The sequence below is a fragment of the Phascolarctos cinereus genome, unplaced genomic scaffold, assembly GCF_003287225.1.
Source record: "Phascolarctos cinereus isolate Bilbo 61053 unplaced genomic scaffold, phaCin_HiC Scaffold_4;HRSCAF=312, whole genome shotgun sequence".
Classification (NCBI taxonomy): Eukaryota; Metazoa; Chordata; class Mammalia; order Diprotodontia; family Phascolarctidae; genus Phascolarctos; species Phascolarctos cinereus.
The window spans coordinates 510,839,445-510,855,786 of NW_027555847.1; the positions used below are offsets into that span (position 1 = coordinate 510,839,445).

Here is a 16,342-nt window from a genome sequence, read left to right on the forward strand (position 1 = left end):
CAGAAGACCAGGATCTCACTTGTAACTGGAAATCAGTTCTCATTTCACTTAGTGACTTCTCTGTTGGAAATTATGAAATTACGATGAATTTCAGCTGCATAAAAAATCCTGGTCCATCACTGAAGTACTGTACTTAATGTCTCAATGAAATGATCTACACGCCAGCATTCACACACCTTTACTGATGAGGACAAATTAATTTTCCTTTATTGATTCCATTCCAAACCATATTATGAATGCTATTTTCAATGATTAGCTATTGTTATAATTCGCGATTTTATTTACTTGAATTTTGTGAACATACATATATCCTGGATCAAAACTTGCTTGAAATTTTGCCCTAATGCTTCCTACTTTTACTAGGCATCAGACTAATTCTCCATTTTTAAAATGTGCAAAGTCCGCCAGCTACCTGTGTTTCTCTTCTTCTGCATTATCCAAACTTTAAAATAATCAACAACACGGAAAACTTTGAAACTTATAAAAAAGAGTGTGTGGCACTTATTTTATATTTGCATCTCTGATCCTGTGCCACAATTAGATGCTTGGCATAGGAATCTTTTACAATTTCCTTGTGATTTTCATGGGTACAGAGGCAAAAGAAAAAATGAACTGCCACTGTAATAGGATTTGTATCAGCAGTTCAAATCACAACCAATCTAAATTCCAGATGTTTGGAGTGTTCCTCCAATAGCATATCATACCCTGGACAAGACACATTTGTCATCCATTTGTTTTTTCCTAGATAGATAATTAGGTTGAACTACTTCAAGTGATTATGGAACTGATTCAGGAGGCACTGCAATATTACAGAGCATTATTCATTCACTAAAAGGCAAAGGCCAAAGTAGAGGCTTCTGAAGAACTTCATTGTGCTGGACATGCTCCATGACAGTGGCAAAGATTTTAAGAAAGACTTCAAAATATGTTAATTTAAAGTAGGGTACTGTTCATAGCACCTGAAGTTTGAGGTTTAAAGACATTCAATTCAACAAATACATTTTAAATGGCTACCATAGGTATCAAACTGTATTAGGCAGCTGGGTGTGATGGAAAGAACAATGAACTTGGAGTAACAAGATGTGTATTTTAACTTTATTCTGCCACGGACAACTTGTATAACCTTAAGCCAGTTAACCATTTGGGGCCTCCATTTCCATAGTTGTAAAATGAAAGGATTGAACTAGATGACCTCCAAGTGCCTTCCAACTATGGATTTCTGATCCTGTGAAATGTATAAAAACTGTAGTTGAAATAGGGGAGAAACAAAACAAGCTTTTGGAATGTATTCAGAATCTGTTGAAAGATTTACATAAAATGAAACACAAAACAAAATAATTGGGTGCCAAAATGTGGACTAAAGTCAAGTTTTGACTGAAAATGGGTGAGTTAATTGTGGCTTGGAGAAACCAAAGAGAAGAGAACTGAGCAGAGCCGGGCTACTCCTCATTGTCTGAAGTAAGTAAGACAAGTAAGACAAAGCAAGGCATTTCAGCAGTGTCGAAGAAAATGGAGAACAAAGCCCCAAAGAGAAGCCTGTTTAAGTCGTGCTTTTCAAAAGGGGAAAGGAAGGAGACTACAGCAGACTGAGACAGAAGAGCATGTGGAAGCAAAAAATGGGAGATGTGTTTGGACAAATAAGGTAGGATTAGATTATGGAAGATAATCAAAATAAGGATCAAAGAATTAGAGATGAAAGAGGCTTTACTGTACCATAAAGTTCAGTCTCATTATTTTATATATGAGGAAATTAAGGCCAATGAAAATTAAATGATTTGCCTCACATAGGTAAGTAAATAGCTGAGCTTGGATTCACACCAAGGACCTCTAAATCCAAAACATTTTAACCTCTTGGTTACATTAACCTGCATCAGGTTTGAAATTTATTCAACAGTCAATTCTTGAACAGAGGAGGAAAAATATGGAAAAAGAAATGTTTTAAGTCTAGATACCTGTGTAGGAAGCAATGAGGAGAGGAAAAAAATGAGATACAGAGAAATTAATTTAGAGACTATCACAAAAATCCAAGTGTGAGGTGATGAGGACGTCAACAGAGATGGTGAAAGCAGAGATGGGAAAAGATAACAAAAATTTCCAAGGAAGAATTAACTAACAAGATGGTGATCAATTTAACAATAAAAAATAATTCCCACATGACTAAGCTTTTAAGCTGTGGCTGGGAAAAAAATGATGTTGGTATTGGAAATGTGCAAAAATGTGTAGGTTGAGGGTGTGAGAATAAGAATAGAAGTCCCCTTTTGGTTTCAAATTTGAATACAAATATTTAAAGAGAAATGTCTAGCCGTCAATTGGAAATGCAGAGATGAAACACAGTTAAGAAGTCAAAATGGGTGATATGGTGAAAGGAAAGTCAAACTTTAGAGCTGAAAAAAAAACCCAACAACAATATTAGGTTGTCATTTAAACTAAACCACTTATTTTATACTTAAGGAAACTGAGGTATGGGGTGTGAGTGGCTAAAGATCACACAACATATTTTTATAAAGTTAACATGTGAATCCAAGAAAGTGTCTTAACTGCTGGAATCATCACAGTGTAATAGAACTGGGAAGGATCTTGGAGGTGATCTAGTCTGGCCTATACCACAACAAAAATCTCACAAGTGGTAAGTGGGCCTTTCCTTGAAGACCACTCATGAAGGGCAATGTGCCACCTTCCTGAAGCAGATCCTTTAACTTGTAGATAATTCTCACTGTAGTTACTTACACCAAACTTATTTTGCATCTTTGCTACTTCAACTCACGGTTTTCTTTTTTTGTTCTTTAGGTCCAAACTTGTCATTACTGCTGCTCAGTCATGTCCAACTCTTCGTGACCCCATTTGGAATATTCTTAGCAAAGATACTGGAGTGGTTTAACATTTCCTTCTCCAGCTCATTTAATAGATGAGAAATATGAGGCAAACAGAGTTAGGTGACTTGACAAGGTCACATGTAGTAAGTGTCTGAGGTCAGATTTGACTCAAGAAAATGAGTCTCCCTGCCTCTAGGGTTTGCACTATATCCACCAGGCCACCTAACTGCCCTTTAGGTCCACGTAGCATGAGTCTATTACCTTTTCCACACAATAGCTTTTGCAATGCTGACTGATATTTACCATATCCCCATTAAATCTTTTCCTCTCCAGGTTAAACTCACCAAAGTCTTTGAATGAAGCCTTGTATAGTATAAACTTGAGATCCTTTTCCATGAAGGTTGTTTTCCCTCAATATACTCTCCAACTTATTAACATCTTTTCTAAAACGTGGAACCCATAACTCAACAGAATCAGTCAAGCAGTTATTAAGTGCTTAATACATGTGAGGTACAAAGGACCAAGGCAGAGGAGAGGAGCAGAAAAAAAAAGAATAAAGTTCCAAGGAATGATCCTTTAAAAATATATATTTTGTTTTGTTTTGTTTTAAAGCATGTTTTGATTTTTCTGTAGTTCTCCAAAAGCAGGGGTGAGAAAACTGCAGCCTCAAGGCCATGTTTGGCAGATTCCCCCATCAGTTAAGACCTATTGCTTCTCTAAGGATAGCTAGTTTTTCCACATACACTCAAACTGCATCTAACTGAATGGGTGAAGGGAATGATAACACAATTTATGGGCCCAATGTTTAGGGTTTGGTTGGGGTGAGGAGGAATCTGGAGAAGGAGAAAGAAATATAAATAAAAACATCCATCTACCTTGGCATGATGTAGATCAACTCCATACATGGATAATTTTTTGGCATTTTCTAAGAAATGCATCTCTGCTTCTGCTGGTGTCATTCCCCTGAAGAAAAAGAAAAAAAAAATCAAAAGTTTAAACACGGTCAAGAAAGTAGTTTTTTCTATAGAATTAGCTACTTGGCCATCTGCTAAACAAGTCATTATATAAGGCATTAGGCCTTTCCTACACAATACTAGGTAGCAAAATCTATTCCTAGACTGATAAGAGATACTCAGAAAGCACCAAGCAGAATAATGAGAAAAGAATTTAAGATAAAAAATTCAAATTAAGTATTTTAATATTCTGAGCCAGACATAGTATAGAAAGAGCCCATTCAGCCAAAGATGACTAATTTCCTGGGGGACAGAACTAGATTTGTTGGGGGAATTAAGAGTTTATCTACATCAGGGGTGGGGAGCCTATGGCCTGGAGGCATCTCTGTTCCCAACCCCTGATCTAGATAATATTCCCATTCCCAAAGCGAACCTAAGCAAAAAGCTTTAAGTATTTTTACTATTCACCTGTGGCTCTTGTGGAGCTCAATTACTTTATCTTCCAATTCTTTCGTATGGTTTGGTGCAAAACGGAATTCACTGACATAATCACTTCCACATTCATCGGGGTCATAGTCTCCAAGTTCAGACTGAACGGTATAGGATCCCAGGAGGGCCAGTGTGACGAAAGAACATGGCAACCTTCCCGATACTATATCATCTCTCAGCTGCAAACAGAGGTAGTACCTTCCAAAGACAAAGAACAGTGCTCAGACAGTTACAGTGTTTTCGGCTTACAGCGGTGGGAGGAATTTTCCTTTGCCCACTACAACTTCTTTTTCATATATAGTGCCCTGGAACTAAGAGAAAATGTCTTATGTTACCTTAAAACAAAACAAACAAACAAACAAACAAAACCCCACTACAGTGACTATTTAACTAGTTTCTAAAATATACAAACTATCCTAAGAATATTTTAGAATGTAGATAAGGACATCTGTTTCTGTTGGAATTAAGTCAAAGCCATGCTTTGGCTTCGGGTTTGATGTCAATAAATTTAATGGAGAATTATTCTTTGCCACTGAGCAACCAAGAGTCCAAGTCACTGATAATTCTGGATGATTTATAGCATTTGAAGAATGATAGAATCATGGACTATGTTGAAACAAATTCTGAGTGTGTGTTTGCACATGTATCCGCGGGTTGACTCTTACTGCGAGGTATAATTAGAAGACTTCTGAATCAGCTGCACAAAGGAAATTAGCTGAGCAAGATTTTATTAATAATGTATATGTGTATGTACACATACATGTATATGTGTGTATATGTATATTATATATATATGTGTGTGTGTGTATATATATATGTTCATATACGTAAAAGAATCGTATTAAATGGTTCCACTAATATCTCCTAAAGGCATCCATTGATCTGTGTGAACATGCTTCACAAAAATATCTGGTGTGAGTCCTCACAATACAATTTTCCAAAACATAATTACTGCAAAGGGAGGGGAGAGGGTGTTATTTCATCAAGAACATCAAAAATCTTACTTGTGACATCCTGGCAACATTTATGGAGGCCAAAAGAAAAATGTAAATCACCACTTACGCTCTAATTTTATGGCATTTCTACTTGAGTATAATTTACTTTCACAGTATGGACTTGAATCAGGGCTTTAAACAAAGATGTGTTGTGGGCATGAGGACTAATTCTAAAGCTGGGAAGTCTACCTAACCCTACCGTAGCAGTACTGCAAGTCAGCACTCACATACCTGCATATTTTTCCACCAGTTAGAAGTATATGGAAGAACAAAATGAGCAGAATCAAGAGAATATTGTATACAGTAATAACAGCATTGTTTTAAGGTTTTTCTGAAAAAGAAATTCATTGTTTTTTTATTGAATCCTCTCTTATGGTCTCCTGTGTACATGGCAATCTTTCTTTTCTCATTTTTATATTTAAATTTAAAATTAAAAAATTACAAAAAAAATATGGAAGTATCAACCAGAATCAAAGATTCAACAGTGAATATCCTTCATTTCTGACAATGTTATCACTTTCCTTTTTACCAACCAGTTGCTATCAATTTGCCAAGTGAAAGTGGCTGTTTTAGAGTCTATCTGAAACAAGCAAAGTTGTTCTCAAGAGAACTTGGGAAAAAGATCTTTCCTCCTACTGTGCCTGAGACTTTCAAATTTATTTTTTCAAATACCTGGTGATATCTTCAGATAGCTGGGCAGGGTCTGGTGGATAGAATTTCACATTAAATGAAAACTGCCAAGCACCACCTGCAGAAAGACAGAAATTCACAGAATCTCTTTCCATTTATAGTTCCAATCGGTTTCCAAATTAGCATCTATTCACACCTACCACATTTAGAAACCTGTAGATTATCCATGACAAAATAGAGATAGGACAGTTAACTCTTTAAATATCAGGGATTTTTGTTAACAGTTATAATCTTATTGTCAAATTTTTTACTAGCATCTCTAACAACCAGTAAAATTTATTGCTTTGAGTTCTACCCTTTTTTTTTGTTCTCTTTCTCTCTCTCTCTCTCTCAGGAATTCTTAAACTTCAATGTGTCATAGTCCCCTTGGGCAGTCTGTGGAAGCCTATGCATAGTATACTTTCAGAATAATGTTTTAAAATGCATAAAGTAAAATACATGGGATTACAAAGGAAACTAACTGCATTGAAATACATTACTGAAATAAGAATAATATGTGCTATACTCTACAGACTGCTTAAATTCTAGCCATGGACTTCTTTGGATTCCATGGACTATGGGTTAAGAACTGCTACTCTATCTGATGATACAAGCAAAGGAAATCAGTAATAACATCACTCAGAGGAAATGTTCGGAGAAAAATAAGAGACCAAATGCATGGAAAATTCTGAAATTGGACTGTGCCTGCAAAGTGTTAAGTTCTGCATTGAAACATACAAAAAGATATGATCTCTGCCTTCCAGGAGACTATGGGCTACGGCAGTGGTGTCAAACTCAAAAACAAATGTAGGCTACTAACGCAGAATAAGGGTCTCTGTGGGCCACATATTGATTTAGTTTTAAAGTGTGATATTACCTGTTTTATTATTTTTTTTGGTTAAATAATTCCCAATTCTATTTTCATATGGTTTCAGCTGCACTTAGTACTATGGGTCACATGAGGCTCGTAGGCCTTTGGTCTAGAGACACATTAAATAGATGTGAAAATGACACTTTCATTATTTTTTTTTCTGGAGAGATAGGATTGGTGGTAGTCATATTGGGGAGCTCACAGTCTCCTGCTTGAGGAGGAGAATAACCTCATATAAGTTTTGATTAAAGGGACAAAGGGGCTTATCAGGTGGGGAAGAAAAGAATCAGAAACATAGAAAAACATGGACACAGAGACAGAAGTAAAAGCAGGGAAATAATAGGAGAAAATGGAGTGGTTTGGACTAAATTGATGAAGATCATGGGATGGTGCCATCACCATGCAACGTTTTTTGTGTGGAAAAATATGATCATGCATACATTTACACGTGTGTGTGTGTATGTATGTATGTATGTATACACACACACATATACACACTGATTGTTACACTCCAATATGCAAAAGTTTATGGATAGAATAGTTTACACATACACACACACACACACACACACACACACACACACATATACACACAATGTCTAATGATAGCCATCTCAAGGACTGGGAGGAGACAGGGAAGAAAAAAATAAATTTACATGATAATTTTGTTGCATATTTGGAAGGAATGGCAAGTTAGACATAGCAGATTTGCAATTTCTTGTGCAATCATCTTGTTTATCATACTATGTTATCGAAATGCTTGTTGTATTCCAGAAATTAAAAATAAAATTTGATAATAAAAAAAATCACAGCTCTCAAAGAGTATACTTCAATGACTGTAAAACACCTATCTAAAAAGTGTTTTAGGAATTTTTTATTTTTGCTGGTCTAGGAAGTCTTGTACTCATGGAAGGAGTGAACTCTGATAAAATATGCTCATGTACTGAGAAACAGAATTGTTCCAGAATCAAAGAAATTCCTAAATGGAGATAGAGAACTGCAATTTGACCTTGCACCATGACACAGAATATGTCCAACTGATGGAGCTACGGAGCTAACTATGTTTCAGGGGTCTGGGAACTGTTCTGAATCTAAAACCCAATGAAAACACGTAAGATGCATGCGCACGCGCGCACACTCACACTCACACACACACACACACAGTAGACTTGGGAAAATGAACAAATTATCAAAGACATGTTTGATATGCAATGTAATAAAAGTGAGACTTCATTATGAAGACTTAAAGACAATATCTCAAAAATCTTGTGAGGTCAATGCCAAATCCTGCTATACAGACTACTGTAGCAAAAAGAGGACTTATTAAATATTTAAAGTTTCCTAAGAATGCAAAAAAGTTGTGTGGTTTATTTTATGTCAATAAATTTCCATGTTTTTACTGTCCCAAGTATTTCATATACGCATTACACACATGCGCACACATACATACACACACAGAATCACAGAACTGTCTAGCTGAATTTTAAAATGGGAGTTCTAATAAGACAGAAGTAATGTTGTATAAACAAAAATTGCTATAGATAATTTTATATGCTGTCTTTAAAATCTATTTTTATCCCAATTTTTTTTCTGTGTTCTTATCAATGGGCTAGAGGTGATCATTTAATTTTCTTCAAAATGAGCAAGGTACATGTAATGTGATCTGTATAATGGAAAACATACAAAGTCTGATAGCTCATTCTTTCCTTTGGCTTTAAGGACAGTTAGGAGACAAAATATAAAGTTACAATGGGAAAACAGAACTCTAGCAACAAGTTGTAACCAAATTAAACTATTCAAGCAGGCTTTTTGCTAATAGTATCATAGTATCTTATTTGTAGTGTTACATTTTTAAAGTACTTTGCAATTATTAGAAGAGTACTAATTACTATGCATTAATTATGTGACTACATGTGGTTTCCTATGACTACAGAGAAAGCTCTTGAGAAAATTTCAGCATCTAAATTTTTTAAAAACTCTCCAAAGCAAAAATAATTGTATTTTCAACTATTTATCACAACGGCAGTCATCTCTGGCTTTAATATGAGTTAATCTGTTACGGTCACACTACTTCTCTGACAAGCTGCTGGTTAGGGAAACACATTAAATAAAATTTAAAGTGTGTGTTAAAGGAAGCTTGATTGTATAAATTATCATCAGGACTGTCAATACCAAGAGATTAGGCTTTGGGATGTTGTGTTTTGTTGTTTTCTTTTTTCCTGAAGAAACCTCCACGGTTTTGCTACAGTGGAGTTTTAAGTACAATTACCTATCAGATGCCCATTGACTTATCTTATCTCTTTGTGGTACTTTGGGCATTTTTATCTCAAAGTAATTTATTCCATAGGCAACTGGAAGAAGTTATTTGTTCCTCCTACTCATGGTAATTGTTGAAAAGAGGAAATGTGGGACTTATAATCAAAATGAATTCATTTACTGGACTCCAAGAAAGACAGGCTGGATTCAGTGAATAATGATAAAGCAACTCCTTTAATGGCTTTTCAAGGACCAATGAAAGTGCAGACCAGCTAACCAACAACAACAACAAAAAATTATGGTGACATATAATTACATTTCTAGTGTGAAATGATAATTTCCATTTGCTTGCTTTCTATATTCTTATAGCAGGATTTCTTTTACAAGACTATAAGTTAGCTACTTTTGATTTGTTAATGGCCAACTAAAAACTACATGAACTATATGACTGATTAAGTATAGAGCAGGGGTTTGTAAACTATTTTGTGTCATTGATCCCTTTGGCAGTCTGAAGAAGCCAACGGGCTCCTCAGAATAATGATGTGGTTTTCTCCCCAGTAGGAAGCATTTTATTTTTTTCCAATTACATGTATAAATAATTTTTTTATATAAAATTTTGAGTTCAAATTTTCTTCCTTACTTCCTTGCCTCCCCCTTGCTTAAGATGGTAAGTAATTTGATACAGGCTATATATGTGCAATCACGTAAAACATGTATTCATATTAGTCATGTTGTGAAAGAAACAGAACAAAAAGGGGGGAAAAAACCATGAAAAAGATAAAGTGAAAATAATATGCTTTGATCTGTGTATAATAATGTTTATAAATGCATAAAGTATAATATATAGGATTTCAAAGAAAAGCAGCTCACAGACCCCAAGTAAAGAATCTCTGGGATAGAGCATCAATCCCAATAGTGTAATACTCTCTCAAATAAGATAACATGCAAAGTATTTTACAAATCTTAAAATACTATATACATGCTAGTTGTTATTAATATCAGTGGAGAAGTATGTGGACATAAATATATTTATTACATTTATATTTTCATTCACTAAAATAATTTTCTGAAAACAAAATCTTCCTAGATTTAAATATTTTTTAAAAAAGCTTCTCTTTAATCATAACAGCTTCTGAAAATAAAAAGAACAGTCATTGTTAATAGAATGATAGAAGTTCAATTAAATAAATAAGGCTTATTAAGCACCTAGGTACATACAATGTGCTGTTCACCACTAGATTCATTGCAAATAGTAAAAATAGGAGCTATAATGAGGGACCTGTGGTTTTAACCTCTCTTATATAATACTGTTTATAGTATTTTCTGCACAGCCATCAGTCACCAGCTCAACACTTCATTTCTGTATGAGTTCTCCCCACATTCTTTCCAACAGTCCAAAAAAGAATTCAGTAACACTTACTTCGGATCTGTTTTTTTATTTCCTTAGCAGGATCTAGCCAGTTCTGAAAAAGAAGTCACATTTTGGAATTAAATCAAAAGGTTAAAAGTAACTTGGGGTTCATTAAGCACACACACACTTACTAATCATGCCCAGGGTGATTCCTTACTGCAGCTGGCACTATCCAAGTCCCTCACACCATTAACTCCAACTGGATGCTCCTTCGCCTCCTTTCAGGCATTATATTTTTCTGGACACTCTTCTCAGTCTCTGATTGTGGACAGAACTGCAGGCAGTTCATTTTTAATGCACTTTTCAAGAAATTAGTTTACTATCATTGGTTTTAAGGGGTCAATCTAGCACAGATATAGGAAAGCTATTACAGGAGGGTCAATATGATCAAACAAATAGCTTGATGAAATTAGATACATCTAATTTAGCACATAATTGATGCTTGGTCCATTCCTCTCTTCTTTGCAGAAAAGCACCTCTACATTAGTGACTCTGCCAGGTTTCTTAGCTGTTAAAATCTTCCTCTCAGAGGTTATATTCCATCTGCTCTGTGTATCTTGTATGTTCCTATTTATTTCCATGTTGTCTTCCCCATTAGAATGTAAACTCCTTGAGGCAGAGACTGTTTGGCCTTCCTTGGTAGCCCCAGCAACTTAGCACAATGTCTGGTACATCACAAGCTCTTGTTAACTGACAGATGTAAATGTTGTTGTTCAGTTGTTTTAGTTATGTATATCATGACCCCATTTTGGGGTTTCCTTGGCAAAGCTATGGGAATGGTTTTCCATTTCCTTCTCCAGTTCATTTTACAGATGAGGTAACTGAGGCAAATAGGGTTAAGTGACTTGCCCTGGGTCACATGGCTAGTAAATGTCTGAACTCAGGAATATGAGTCTTCCTCACTCCAGTACCTGCACGCTACCCACTATACTACCTAGCTGCTTTTAATTTACTTTAACTCACTCATTTTACAGATCAGGGAACTTAAATTCAGGAAGGTTGATGACTTGCTCCAAGTCTCACAGATCAGTACTGTCAAAACTGGATCCAGAGCCCAGGGGTTTTCACAACAAAGTAAAGTAATTAAGTGACTTCTGGTAAGATAGGGTAGGAGTTAAGTGTAGGTGAAAGGTGGATGAAATTAGAAGTCCTAGGGATTCAAAAGATAGAAAGAAAAAGGGAATGTAACCCATAAAATATGTAAAATAATTGGTTAGTTTAGTTTATTCAATGAAAAGGTAGATTAGTCCCAAGATATTTTCCTTGCTCTTAATACAAGATAACGCTAACGGATTATTTCACCTTTTGGTTTTCAGTGTCCCGGTATGTTAAACCAAAGTAGTCTTTTTCTAACAGGTTCAGATGTTCACACACTTTGTCGAATAGCACTTGGCCTCTGGAACGTTTCTGTGGGTAGGAAAAAAAAAAGAAAGCTAAGTTCTTTCTTAAATATTATGAGTCACCATTTAACATACTTCATGCTGCATTTCAAAAAAAAATTGGGAGGAAGATTGCTAAAGCAGATAAAACCACTCTCATTCTCACTCTTTTTCAGAAAGACTCATCTGCAATGGGGTAAAACTGACTGAGCTAAAGAAAGACTTCTGGAAATATTCAAAAGGCAAAGCTAAAGATGTAAATTATAACACTGCTTTCTAAATCTTTATTCACAGATATGATCACAAGTCTTGTGCTGGGCAAGTAAAAAAGTCCTAAGGAGGTAAAACAGAAATGACTAAGGGATGAGCATCCAAAAACCACAAGTCAGGCAACAGTGTACAGGAGACTTTACTAAGGAGCCTCCCTGCTGAAGCCTAAATCCCACGTGGCCAAAGGAAGGACAGCTCAAAAGGCAGAAAGCTGGCAGGGAGCTGGATTACCAATGAAGCTGCTCTCCTAGCATGAATCTGCACAAATCCCGGAACAGTGACCTACACAACCAGGTGGGGTGCCCCTGTCCCTCTCCCCAGTGTCTAGTCCTGCTTGACTTAACCCTATAAAAAGCATGAGGGATTCAAATATTTTGGCACCTGCTTTTACTGGGCATCTCAGTGAATCCCACAAGTTTCCACCTTCCCGAGTCCCTTTTTGTGCTCTATTTCCCCTCCTCATGCTATGTTTTGTCTTGCAGTGCTCCACCCTCTCATTGTACTGCACCTGGCAACCCCAAACATCATTCAAACTACATTAAGAAAGTGTGGTAGAGGAGGTTTTGGTGGGTGGAGAGCAAGGTTGGGTCTTGAGGAGTCACCTGAGGCGATTATTTGCCTGCTGGGCACTTGACTTGTCTACTGAAATCTCCAAATAGGAGTTTAAATTATTGATCACTCTCAAGCCATAATGCTACGGCTATGAACTAAAATCATCTTATATCATTTTAAAAACATCATCTTACAATAGGCCCCAAGTTGTAGTATCCATATGCTACCAGTAAGCTCTAATGCCAGTATGTACATAGCTCCACATACAAACCTACATATAGGCTCATGATATCCAAATATACTGCTTTAAACATGTGAGAAACATTTAAAATAGTCTTGTTTAAACAGCCTCATGATTCTTTTTGAAGCATATGATGAACTATTAAGTCCAGTGGTAAATTTTTATACTTTCTCCAGAAAGCTGAAATAATTCCTACTCTACATCAATGAATTGCCATGCTGAGTTTGAATTCTAGGTTTCATATCAGATATTAATCACCCTAGGGAGCTGGTTTATAGTCAGGGAACTCGATGAGAAAGGGGAAAAAAATCCTTGACTTACTCTGTCTGGGCTATAGGGCAGAGACCCAGCTTGGAGGTACTAGTGATAACATATGCGCTTTGCTATTTGGTGGTGGTTGTTGTTATTATGTGAAGTTGTTTCAGTTATATGAGGGTTATATCTTGGCCTTCTTCTCTCTATACTATTTCACCTGATGACTTCACAGCTCCCAGGGATCATCCCTATATTAGTGACTCTCAAATCTACTTATCTATACCTAAGCTCTATGCTGATCTCTAGGCTCTCACCTCCAATTGCCTAAAAGACATCTTAATGTACTATACACATCTGAAATTCCACATGTCCAAGACTGAACTCATTATCTTTCTTCCAAACTCTCTGCCCTTTCAAACCTCTCTGTTCTGTCTAAGGCACCAGCATCTTCTCAGTCCTCCATGAACATCTTCCTCGACCACTCACTCTTACTCCCTGTATCCAATCTGTTGACTTTTACCTCCGTATCATGTCTCACATATACCTCCTTCTCTCCTCTAACATTGGCTGGTGCAAGCCTTCATTACCTTACATTTGGACTATTAGAATAGTCTGCCTGTAGCTGTAATACTTTAAGCCTCTCTTCACTCCATTCATCTTCCACTCAGCTGCCAATATGATCTTCCTAAAGTGTAGGTCTAACCATGTCATCCTCCTACTAAATCAACTCCAGTGGCACCCTTCAGGATCAACTATAAAATCCTCAGGTATTCAAATCCCTCTATAACCTTCCTCCCACACACATCTTTCCAATCTTCTTAGACTTTACACCCCACCACCTACTCTTTTATATAGTGATACTGGCTTCCTTGCTGTTTCTCAAACCTCCTCATTTACCTCAACGCTCCATCTTTAGACTCTGGACATTTTCAATTCCTGTCCCTACTCTGTAAAATTCTCTCTCCTCTTCTGGCTTCCTTCAAGTTCCAGCTAAAATCACATCTTCTACAGGAATCCTTTTCTGATCTCCTTTAATTCTAGTGTTTTCCCTCTGTTGATTATGTCCAACTTATCCCGTATATATCTTGTTTGTATACAGCCTTGCATGTTGTCTCCTGCCATAAAATGTGAGCTCCTCAAAAAGCAGGGACTGTCTTTTGCCTTTCTTTGCATTACCAGTGCTTAGCACAGTTCCTGGCACATAGTAGGTACTTACTAAATGTTACTGAGTGACCGGCAAATTGCATGATAGCAGAAATGTCACATGAAGCTGAAATAAAAGCAATACTCGGATTTGAATGAGTAGCACGAAAAATTAAACACTGCTAATTTGCACTTCATAAATATATGACGTAATAAAATGATAGGCATGCAAAAGATCATGCAATAGGTAATTATGCTGAAAATTAAAGTTTTATTTCCCCAAATCATAATTATTTAGTAAAAAGAAATTTATGGTAGGTAGGTTAAAGCCTAGTTGAAGAGAGTTCTATCTTCTATTGTACATTTGAAAAAACATTGGTGATAAAAAAAATTGTATATTAACAGAAATGCATCATAGGCTGAAATAAAAGTATTATTCACTGGATTTGAATGAGTAGCATGAAAGTGAAACATTGTCAGTTTGAACTTCATAAATATTATAAAGTCAGTTATTCCTACTATTTGACAGCCACATATAATTTATGCTGAAGGAAGGCTGGGAGACAAGTTTCCTTTATGTAACATTTTCTATATAATCAAAACTAAATGAGCACAAAGGAAATCATCATTAGATATTTTAAGTCTTGTGAGTGTTGTGGCCCCTATAGCCAAATCACTACTATAGCAATCAACATTACCACAATGACTCACATTTAACATTTAAAAAGGACTCTATTCTCCCAAATAAGCCCTAGAAATGGATAGTGTAAGCAGTACTAAAATGAGTTCCAAGAGACATCAAACCCTTTGTCCAGAGCAAGAGATCTCCCAAGCAGCAGAGATGCTAACCTAGTTCTCTTGATGCCCCTTCTACTATGCTGTGCTGTCTTCTACAATAAGTCATTGAATGAATATCATATACATTACTGACAACTGGATATACATTTGTAGCCACCATTAGAGAAAAATTGGATGGGTAACCTTGGGGGAAATCACTTTCCTAATCATAAATTCAATGACAAATTTCATTATTAACACTACTACTAAAGTCTAGAAAAGAAACTACCATTCCTTCTGACTTGCTAAGTCATCTCCAACTCAAAGGAGTGTGTACATCACATACAGACATTTCTCTATCAACCACAAACAATCCAGTAAAGTTGATTTCACTTTAAATAACCTGATTCAGTTGTAGATTCCCCTCAGCCCAAGTTTTCCACTGACTGGTTCATTGCTCTCCAGTCTCAGGTAGATAAGATGAAGAAAGCAGCTTAACTGTCTGAATCAAGATTTTCTCATATTCTAGAAATGAAAGGTATTAGCAACTGAGCTAGTGCTTTGCTTTCTCCTGGGGGCTCAGCAAAAAGTTGGATGCCCGCTCCAGTAACCAAGGAACATTTGTCTTAATAATATACTGTGTTTTTACATTCAAGTTGATCGCCAATGTTTCATCGTGATGACGCAGAGTCCCAGGGTTTCCAGAAGCTATGCTAGTATAAAGTATAACCTCTGGTAGGTCTAGCCTAGCCAGAACACTTCCAGAAGTCAGCCAGCAGCCCATGGCTCACTAAAAACCAACCTCGCTCAGCTCAGGCTGAGGTTGGACATGCGGTATTCACAAAGGGTTGGACACAAGGTGGTGAACTCAGTGGCCACAGCCCCTCATAAAAATCATCTGTACAATGAGGGGAGACTGTAATCTGTAACAGATCAAGCCAATGAACAATTTTCAATTGCTGTAAAATGGAAGCTGGAAAGGAAACAGAAATAGTTCCGATTCAATTCAATTCCACTATTAACCATCCTTCCCTCTCTATAACCCTCCCATAGAATGAGGCATCTTTCTAAACTCCCTGCAATACACCAGCATTATTTCCTGGAAAACACAAGACATTTAAGAACCTTTACATATTGGCTATGCTAGAAGAATAGCTTGTCCGAGGAATTAAAGGACGATTTAAAGAAACTGATTTATTACTCCCATTTATCACACTTAGGAGGAGCTGATTTGTCACTAATCTGCTTTTGTTATCAGTGTCATCATA

At 36.4% G+C, this 16,342-nt stretch overlaps 1 protein-coding gene across 1 annotated transcript in view; it reads right to left on the reverse strand.

Annotated features, from left to right (window-relative positions):
* EPB41L3 (erythrocyte membrane protein band 4.1 like 3) overlaps positions 1-16,342 on the reverse strand; it is a 169,752-nt gene that overhangs the window by 41,403 nt on the left and 112,007 nt on the right. The window contains 5 exon segments of the mRNA XM_078153493.1: positions 3,689-3,776; positions 4,235-4,453; positions 5,923-5,998; positions 10,467-10,509; positions 11,760-11,864. Coding sequence (XP_078009619.1) covers positions 3,689-3,776; positions 4,235-4,453; positions 5,923-5,998; positions 10,467-10,509; positions 11,760-11,864 — 531 coding nt within the window.